Here is a 10520-nt window from a genome sequence, read left to right on the forward strand (position 1 = left end):
GGGCTTCGTTACCGTGCGGAGGAGGGGGAGGGGAGCGCTGACTCACCCGCCGCGTCACTGCTGGTGGGGGGTGGTTCTCCTTAGCGCAACATGTCACAATATTATTCACTACTGCTGCTATATTATATGAGCTACTGACAGCGCCATTAAATAAACCCATAAGTAAATAAATAAAACATGTAAGATTTGAGGTTTTCATGGTGGTGACTATGAAGAAAGCAGTCTTTTGGAATGTGGCCCATGTAGATATTTTTTTAACTGACATTTCGGAAGAGCATATCACCACCATCTTCAGGGTAGATGAAGAAAGCACCTGCTCACGCTCGTTCCTCGCTTGCGGATTTTCTTCTTTTTTCTTCTACCTGGAAGTGGAGTCGATACGTTCCTCCAGAACAGTGGTTAACAATATCTACATGGGGCCAAATCCCAGAAAACTGCTTTCTTTAAATAGAGACATATTTGCCTTACGACATTTTCATACAGTTCTGCTCAGTTCACTGTGGATTAGGCCTCCACATTTGGGTGTTATCATGGCCTCTGCTTAGTTTGCTTGTATAATGCACACATTACTAAATGTTTCCACAACATTCAGCATTCCTTCTAAACAAATTTAGTATCATCATTAAATACTTCGTGTTGCATGTTTACCCCATCTTGTACAGAAACTGAACACATATGTGTCTAAATATGAATTACATTCTGATCTTCATCAAGTGGTATATTTGTATCCCTCCTTTTTCTTCACCATCATGGCCATACCGGTTACCATAATGCTCACCCATGGTGGTGACCACCAAAATGGCAACCTTGATGTTTCAGCAGAACATACTGCCTCCATCTTGAAGGTCAAAGATCAAGCCAAGCAAGAAAACATTGGAAGCATATGACAAGCTCAGCTTGCTGAGGCGAGCTGGCCACCTGTTTGTACTGATTCCTTTCTTGGTTTATTCTTCATCTTTGAAGGTGCAGAGAGTTAGTTCCTCCAAAATGTCAGGCTTCTTCCAAATTACGCACCATCACAACTCAGAAGACTACTGCAGATCGCACAGGGATTATGGCGATGGGAAGGAAATAAGAGGCAACAGTGGGACACAAAAGTGAGAGGGTGATGGCAATCATGAAGAGGGGCTGTAAATACTCATATTATGATACATTTTGGAAGTGGAAAGATGATTATGTAACAGTGCTTAGGTGGGGAAGCAGGGAAGTAACAGGAGAGGAAGTGAGCCAGTAACAGTGATTAGGTGGGGAAGCAGGGAAGTAACAGATCTTATGATGTGGAGGTATGGGAAGATGACTATTTTGATGATGGAGGGGTGATGTGAGGAAATAAAGACTATTTTGATGATGGAGGGGTGATGTGAGGAAATAAAGGTAACGGTGATGGGGCAAGTGTGGTTATGATGAAGGGTGTATGGGAAGATGTTGATTATGATGATGTGGGAGAGTGAGGACGTGGCAGTGAAGGTGATGATGTGGATAATCATGATATGAAGGAGAAATTTGAGAGTATAAGGAATTTCATGATGTTACTGCTGATCATTATGGTATGGAAATGGATGGTAACAAAAGGGAAGACATTGCCCTGATAATACTTGTTGCAGATCATTGTTATGAAAAGATGAAGCTGAATTTAATTGTGATTTTGGTTACAACATGTATTTGGTTGGTTGTATTAGGAAAGATGATAAAAAAATATTATGTGGATGCTTATTGTGTTAACATGAGAATTGTGATGTTGTTGACGGTTGTGAGCATAGGTGGGGGCAAGACAGGTATCTTCTCTCCCTTTTAATTTTTTTTTTTGGGGAGGGGGAAATATCAAAATTGGAAAAAGAAGAAAGTATTACAGATATTAGTACAAAAATGTATTCTGCTCTCTAGAATCCTCAAGGGCATTCAGCAAAAATAGTCTTAAACAAGTCAAATGTAAGTAAGTTTTTCTAACCCCCCCCCCAAGAAAGAATCCTGGCAATTCCTGTGACTAAGGATTATGATGATTACATATATTTAGATCATGATGAGAAGCTTCACCAACCTGGATATATTGTTGCAGGACACTGCTGAGGGTTTTGCTGGAGCAGCTGACAAAGCCAGAGGGCTCAGTGCGTGCACTGGTGCTGAGTGTGCTGACAGAGATGTTCAAGAAGCCCTCTATGGGGTCCTGCTTCCACAACTACATTGAGTTGCTGGTTCTCAAGGTTCTGCAGTCTCATAAGGATAACAGTAAGGAGGTAACTGCATACATGCTATGGTGACTTAAACATAAAATGTACCACTTAGAGCAAAACAGTAGGAAACATGCTCCAAGCTTATGTGAGAAATTAAATAATACTGTGCACCAAAATCTTGTCAGGCAATCAGCCATGTAAATGCTGACCAACATTTTGGAAACTCGCTCTCTCCATCATTAGGGTCCGTGTGGGCAGTGACCATATATTGCTTGCATGTGCATCAGTTTCTTAGTGTGAGGCCTCGTCCTGCTAATGCAGCAAGTGACAGGAGGATGGAGTCAAATTGTGCGGTCATCCAGCCAACTGTGACATGTCACCATGTCGCTTGACTTGTGGCCACTGTTTGTCAGTGAGTTTCTGTCTTCAGCTATTTGGCATGTCCCTCTTGATGTTTGTTCCAGTGGATGTTGTTTAAGCTGTCACTGTTAAAAAGGGCATAATAATGTAGTGGTTGGGTTCAATGCTTTTCTAAATTTTAATTGTTCCTCTCTTAATAGTATTCAGTTTTGACCTTGTTTCATTGCCTCTTTGACAAGTAAGTGTGATATGGAATATTACACATGAATGTGGAAAAGTGTATATGGCAAACAGGTGAGACCATTAAAACCAGATGTAAGGAATGTGCGAAGCATCTACAGTCATATCAGCTGGACTAGTCCACAGTGGCAAAATGCAGCATTGAATTGGCCCAGTGGGTTCAGTTCCAAAAACTGAGACACTAGTCAAAACATCACACTACAGGGACTGACGTGTAGAGGCAATAGAAATAAGGTTACGCTCAAATATTAACAGACAGGAATGTTCAAACTTAACAAAACATGTGACCCCAACACCAGATTATTACAGCAGTGATGTCACAATAGCGAAGCAACTCCAGAAAGTGGTGTTTTCTATTGGGTCTGTCTTGAGGCTCTATAACAAGGGCCGGGACAAGTCAGTTTAGAGACAGCCCTGAGATAACAGAGTTAGAAGAGCAGGAGGTTGGTGCGAGATGGTCGCCAGCCAGCAATGACATGAGCCTGGGAGTAGAGGAACATCCACTGTCAGAAGTGCAGTGAAGGCTATGACTGGGAGCACTAGTCTGTGCGTGACAGTGATTTGTGAAGTATAGTCATGAGAGTCAGGAGTCTTGAGACAGCAGTTAGGGGGTGCAGTTCGTGAGCTGTAAAGGCACGAGGAAGATTTGTCACTGCAAAAGTTACCTTTGAGAACAAATGGTGCCGTGCAGGAGGTAACATGAGACCACTGGGATGATGTCATTAGACATGATGGATTCCTTGAAGAATTTTATAGGGAAAAGGACAAAGTTGTTGCAGATGTCAGTGATGAAAGAATAGCCAATCTCCAATCTGATAGTGAAGCTTGAAGTGATACCAAGGACAGCAGTGCTTCTATTGAAGAGTTCAACTAAATGTTCCTACCTGCAAAGGAAATGTGTTTTGCGCTATGAGTAGTCCATATGGAAGCCAAGATAACTCTGTCCACTTGTACATCACCAATGCAACCACAGCCACAGTTATGACTCCACAACTGTAGTTTGTTATGTGAAATAGAATATTTTAGCTTATGCTTAGTTGTATTATGTCAAACAGCTCATTTTAGCTTCAGAATATATTTTTATATCTTTTTGTGATAGGTGCTGAGATGTGCTGAGGCATGTGCAGCCACAATGGGAACAGTACTGCCCCCTGATGTTGTGATCCGAGTACTGAACCCACTCATCACAACAGGAGAATACCCGGTGAACCAGGGAGCTATCAAAATGCTCACCAAATTGGTCGAACAGAAGAGCAAGGAGGCTGTGGAGCCACACCTTGCTGAAGTTATGCCAGGCCTCATCAAGGTGAGTTCATGCTGTGAAGTTCACTTCAGAGTACAATAATTCTCACTGTCCTAAGTTTCAGTTCTCAGAGATATGTTATTGCAGTAGGAGCATAATGAACTCGTCTGGTACACTATAAGTATGAAATGTTCTTATTGTAAAGCACATTATGATACTAATGTGTATTCACTGAATCTGTAGTTATGGTGCATTGAAATAGCTACCTATGCTTGTAGCCTCATTAGTGGTACCTTTGTGTAAATAACGCAGTTAATGTGGCAGACTTGCCTGAAGTACCTGTTAATGTTTATTGGTTGTGCATCTCACTTGAGGAGGAGCTGGCCAAGGTGGCAAGGGACCTGCTTAATACCATTATTAATTAACCCCCCAGTTAATATTCGATTGCAGGTGTCATATTTCAGAGAATTTTAAACCCCTGTTCCTCTAAGATAAAGGTTAATAAGACAAGGGAAAGATGGCAGAGCATGTTAATTATGTTCGTTGTTAGAGTAAAAGGTATATTCTTGCAGTACTATACCTGAAGGGATCATACTGTATGGGTATCAGATTGTTTAATAGCTTACCCTTATATCTAAAGCAGTTGTTCACTAATTGTAAAGATTTTAAAATTGCTTTGAAGGATTTCTTGATTTCTCATTCATNTGCATACTATCACGTCTTTTTTTTTCCCAACAGATGGCAGCTTTGGGGTTATCATATACTTAAGGGTACTAGAGATTTTCTTTTTACTACAGGCATATGACAATGAAGAGAGCTCAGTCCGCAAATCAGCTGTTTTCTGCATGGTAGCACTGCACTCATCAGTAGGGGAAGAAGCATTGCAGCCACACCTTGAAGCTCTAAATGGGAGCAAACTGAAGCTCCTTCACCTGTACATCAGACGTGCACAACAGGGATCCTCCGTGCCAACTTCCCCCAAGAATGCCCCCCCATAGTGACATGACAAGTATGCCTACTTTTTCTTCTGTGAGATACTCAGTGAGCTTGTAATATTTCTGAAATAACTGGTTTCATGTTCTGATTATGGTAGCTTTACGGGAGTAATATTCATGTGCATATCCTGTCCCCCCGATTCTGGTTATGGGTACCAAGATTAAAAATAATTGTAAAACCCATGTATTTATACTGTGGAAAAATATGGAGCAAATAAACCAAGAACAGAAATGAAGAAGAGTTGGAGGTGATGATTAATCAGCTCTTTCAACAGATTAAGCTTTTCGATCTGAAAAATGTACTATATTATGATTTAAACATCATTGTCCGATCTTTTTGATTTGAAACTTGTGTCCTTGTGTTTGCAGGTTGGCTGCAGAACTGCGACAATGATACCAACTTCAGATGTATTATTTACAATAATTATGTTAGCAGTAGGGTTCCTTTTTTTTAAAAAAGAATGCGTGATAAATAAATGAAAAATTTGATTTGCATGAGGCATAAGAGTCATGTATTATTACTGTACTTTTTTTACAAAGAGCATACAAGTGTGGTGCATGCACAAAGCATATAAGTTCTGCTAGTTGTATATTAAGTTGCATGTTGATATTGATTTCCTGTTACATTGATGTTGTTCTGAAGCTAGAATGTAAGAAATATGGCAGTGGCAATCATCTCTAGACATGAAGACACTTAATATAATTTGTGGCTTTTGTTAGGTGACTATGAAGAATACTGCCTTCTGTGATGATGATGATGATGATGATGATGATGATGATGATGATGATGATGATGATGATGATGACAGTGTAGCACAATAGAGGTTTACCAGCATTTTGAAGAAACATCCTGCCTTCACCATCAGGATCAAAGAGTAAGCTGAACAGACAAGCAGAGTATTTTCCTTACTGTTTGCTTGCATGGCTTACTCTTTGACTCTGAAGATGGAGGCAGCATGCTCCTTTGAAACGTTGGTAAACTTTTACCACACTGTACAGCATTACATCACAGAAGGCAGTGCTCTTCTTGATGACAATTCCCTTGTAAGTAAGAAGTGAAATATAAAATCATTTTATGATGGTAGGTAATTCAAATGTAAAATCAAAGAAATAAGTGATTTCAGAGGAAAATAGTTATCAGCACAAAAAATACAGATATTTTTGGAAACTTCAGGGAGGCTGTAAGCAGAAGAATTCAAGAATGAAGTTCCGTTAGTACTATAACTTGCTGAGAACTTTGTTGCACTATGTGTTGATTGGTATTTACAATAATATGTGCGGGCAGTGTTTCACATTCTTGGTATTTCTGCATGGTGTATGAAGGAGAGAAAACAAACAACAGTAAATTTGTTAAAACTCTATATTGCATTATCAGTTGCTGTTTCTTTTTGAATCTCCTTAAGGGGGAAGTTAAATTGATTGCTATTTTTCATGTGTATATTTTAAAATAACATTATTTTTTCTTTGGATCATAATTCTCAGTATCAGGCTCTTCTGTTTGTTCTGGTAGTCTTGTAGCTAGCTTGCTGTACAGAAACCACCAAGGTCTGATGTTGTTTGCTTGACATGGCAATGAACTTACACTTTATACAAGACAAAACTTTGTCCAATTATTTGACCAAAAACTAGTGCCTATTGTATTGGATTCATAAATGTGGGAATGTTATACAGTTAAGTTCTCTAGACAATGCAGTTTAGAAGTAAACTCAATATCTTGTAGGCCTGCCAGGCTTAATAGGTGGAGCATGTGACTTTAACTGAGATGTCCAATTAAAGTAACAGTTACTATACAACTCAGGCATTTCATTTTCAGGTTAAAAGATAATTTAGTCACAAAGGACTTACCATTGCCTATGCAATGTGGATTGAGATCTGTATGAACATTGTGATGAAGTACTTACACGTACTTGAAGGTTAATTTAAGAATCCTTTTTTGCATATTATATTTATAAATTTAAAATATGACCCCTTAGTATGATTTTGTACACAGAAAAGAACCATATTATGGGAGGGAAAGTGCAAGATTGTAAAGTTTTGGGTTCTCACAACATTGGTTATGGAGAGTTCTGTCTTCTGGAATATAATGCTGTGTAGTCTGTTAAGTCAGCTGATGTTTTGGAGGAGCATGTCACTTCCATCTTCAGGGTTGAAGGGTAAGTCACGCAGGATACTACCTTGAGGCAGGTAGCTGCCTGCTTACTCTTCAACCCCGAAAAAGACGTGACATGTTCCTCTGAAACATTGATTGACTTTCAGCAGACTACACAGCATTATATCCCAAAAATAGAACTCTTGAAAACCATTGTCGAATGCATAGGAAATGGGGGATCTTATTAATTAGAGGCTTTTATATAATTTGGAGAAATTCTCTGTTAGTGGGAAATATTCAGTCTGTGGCATCCAGAAAGAAGTTCAGTGAATAAATCAAACTGAAGTATGTAAAATTGTTTTCATTTCCTGCATACAAGCTGAGGTTTTTTGTGGCTTTCCACATCCTTTTCAATTCATTATTCATTAATTCTGTCATTCAGTGTTACATAATCACAGTAACTAAAATCATTATTAAAGAAACAAAAAAATGAATGAATGAATTAGTAATTCAGTGTACAAATGGAGAACTATTGCAGGAGCTTTTAGTGTTCTCTAAGGACATCCTGAAGGCAGAAATAGTGAAATGTGGTAAATTGTAACACATCATTGCATCACGAGTCATTTATACACTCTTTCAAATAACCATTTGAGTTTTTGTGTAGGATTCCAGAAGACAGGTTTTAATTAGTTATAATGTAACAAACAATGGAGTGAAATGAGGGATTGCATGAATGAGTGTTCTCATTACTAGAGCTAAAAGGAACAAGAAAAATGAAACAAAGAGATTAGCAGCCACTGTCGTAAAAAATTGAGTAAATATTTGATGGGTGTTGAAAAAGAGCTAAACGATGAACCACAGAGATAATATCATATGGATTGTATATTAATTTTGATAAAACAGTGCTATGAAGATTACAAGAATGTAGATCACATTTTACATAACAAGAAATAATATAACATGAAAGGTAGTTAATTTACATACTTCATAATTATCATGAAACTGGTAGGGTTAGACCATTAACGTTCATGATGTGTATTTGTACCAACCGTCTTACAGTGCACACAATTTCACCTTTCTCTTCACTACATGTTTCGGCACTAATGTGCCATCTTCAGGTGTGGTTTTGTCTACATCAAACCATTGCACTGTATGCCATCATGTCTCCTTTATAAAATGATTGAAATGTAAATATGTCATGTATAATAATAAAATTTATATATTAAAAATTTTCAAGATTTATCATCTATACGTTGCACTTCAAATTCGAGAGTTACATCAATCCTCTCCTATGGGAGTACTCTTCCTATATTCTTGTGTATATTGTGTCCTGTGTTGTGTCCTTCTCATCAGCCCTCCAGTCAACCAATTTAATTTATATACAGAAGTAACAACAAACTCGGCCGGCGTGATCGACCTGCTGTATGTCCTGAGATGCTACAAAAGGAGCCAGTGTGATACAAACGCACATCACAACTTCATTCTCTTGGCAGACCTGCTACCTGCAGTCTTCAGCTTGATATGGTTCCTCACTTCATCCTGCAGATGGCTGAAGAACGCTGATGACGACCACATGGCCTTCGGAGCAACATCATCAGGCCCCGAATCTGATTTACTTCCAGTTTCTACCTTCTTCTTGTCCTCATCCTTCCCATGACAGATACCAAATAATGTCTTGGTTATAAACGACACACTCCTGTTCTATAACAGGAGAACAGGAGTGTGTCATTTATAAGCAAGACATCAGTTGGTATCTGTCATGGGAAGGATGAGGACAAGAAGGTAGAAACTGAAAGTAAATCAGATTTGGGGCCTGATGATGTTGCTCAGAAGCCTCATGCGAAGGCCGTGCCGTCGCAATCAGCATTCTTCAGCCGTCTGCAGGATGAAGTGAGGAGCCGTATCAAGATGAAGACTGCAGGTAGAAGGTCTGCCAGGAGAATGAAGTTGTGATGTGCGTTTGCATCACACTGGCTCCTTTTGTACAAGTAGCATCTCAGGACATACAGCAGGTCGATCACACCAGCTGAGTATGTTGTTACTTCTGTATATAGATTAAATTGGTTGACTGGAGGGCTGATGGGAAGGACACAATATACACAAGAATATAGGAAGAGTACTCCCATAGGAGAGGATTGACGTAACTCGTGAATTTGAAGTGCGACGTATAGATGATAAATCTTGAAAAGTTTTAATATATAAATTTTATTATTATACATGACATATTTACATTTTAATCATTTTATAAAGGAGACATGATGGCATACAGTGCAATGGTTTGACGTAGACAAAACCACACCTAAAGATGGCACATTAGTGCCAAAACATGTAGTGAAAAGAAAGGTGAAATTGTGTGCACTGTAAGACGGTTGGTACAAATACACATCATGAACATGAATCAGTGCAGCAGGGCACTAAAATATAACATTATTAGACCATTAAGGCTTGTTTGTGTGAATCCCAAGATGGTTTTAGCCTGTCCATTGTTGCTTCAGTCTTCCCTTCCTCACCATCCCATTGGTGGAAGGTGGTCCCTTTTAAAATGAATTTTCCTGTTGTGTGGGTGTATATTTTCAGTTGTACTTGTAATGTTCAATCTTTCTCTTATGTAAGAATTTCTTTGGTGATCTAATCTAATGATATCTAGTAGTGGTTTCAGAAATCACATTTGCGCCACTTCTGGTCTCTGGTACTCCTGATCCAAAACTTTCTTACTGCATAATGCTTAACACTGGTTACTTGCAATAAATAAAGCTGTTCTGAATGTATTGTAATTTCAGTAATGTTCTAAGCACTTCGTTTAATACAGGTTCAGTGTTTTGCAGGAATCATCATAAGCACCTTCTGGCACAACTGCATCACCAGCTATTTTTTTTTTTTTTTAGTTCTTTTTCCATTTCCACAGAAGTTGTGATTTCGTCCTCACTAAGAAATTCCACGGCTAGCTTCCACATCTGCCTCAATCCAGATCACCAGGTCATTTGTTCCTGGAGTACTCCAAAATCCATTACAAGCAGCCTGCACTTCTTGATCCAAGATTTCTGCTGACAACAGCAGCAACTCTGATGACATTTTTCCCAGCAGTTCTATTTGCCATTGGACTAACTTTTCTCTAAGTGAAACTAGTAATATATACAGAAGCCCTCCTTCTTTAATTGGTTTATTTTTTTATCCTGAAAATTGAAGCAGTACATTCCTCTGAAATGTCACTAGACTTCTACCAGACTGCATGGTTTCACATTCCAAAAGACAGTGCACTTAATAATTTGTCTTATTTTTCAATCCAACCATGTGTTCTTCCTATTAGAATTCCATGCTCACAGAATACATTGTTCTTGATTTCCTACTTTCATCACTTTTGATGATCTTCAACTTTTCTTCCACTGTACACTTTTGTTTTCATTTGATGGTCATTGCTGTAG

At 38.8% G+C, this 10520-nt stretch overlaps 1 protein-coding gene across 9 annotated transcripts in view; it reads left to right on the forward strand.

Annotated features, from left to right (window-relative positions):
• LOC111866848 (CLIP-associating protein 1-B) overlaps positions 1–5461 on the forward strand; it is a 206452-nt gene extending 200991 nt beyond the window's left edge. For all 9 annotated transcript variants that reach the window (XM_033752436.1, XM_023856165.2, XM_023856162.2 and 6 more), the window contains 4 exons: positions 2057–2234; positions 3871–4077; positions 4812–5023; positions 5379–5461. In XM_033752436.1, the coding sequence (XP_033608327.1) occupies positions 2057–2234; positions 3871–4077; positions 4812–5012 (586 nt within the window). In that variant the 3' untranslated portion in view covers positions 5013–5023; positions 5379–5461. The remainder of the gene's footprint in view (positions 1–2056; positions 2235–3870; positions 4078–4811; positions 5024–5378) is intronic.
• The last annotated feature ends 5059 nt before the right edge of the window (positions 5462–10520 follow it).

This window comes from Cryptotermes secundus, unplaced genomic scaffold (assembly GCF_002891405.2).
Source record: "Cryptotermes secundus unplaced genomic scaffold, Csec_1.0 scaffold643, whole genome shotgun sequence".
In the NCBI taxonomy this organism is placed as follows: domain Eukaryota; kingdom Metazoa; phylum Arthropoda; class Insecta; order Blattodea; family Kalotermitidae; genus Cryptotermes; species Cryptotermes secundus.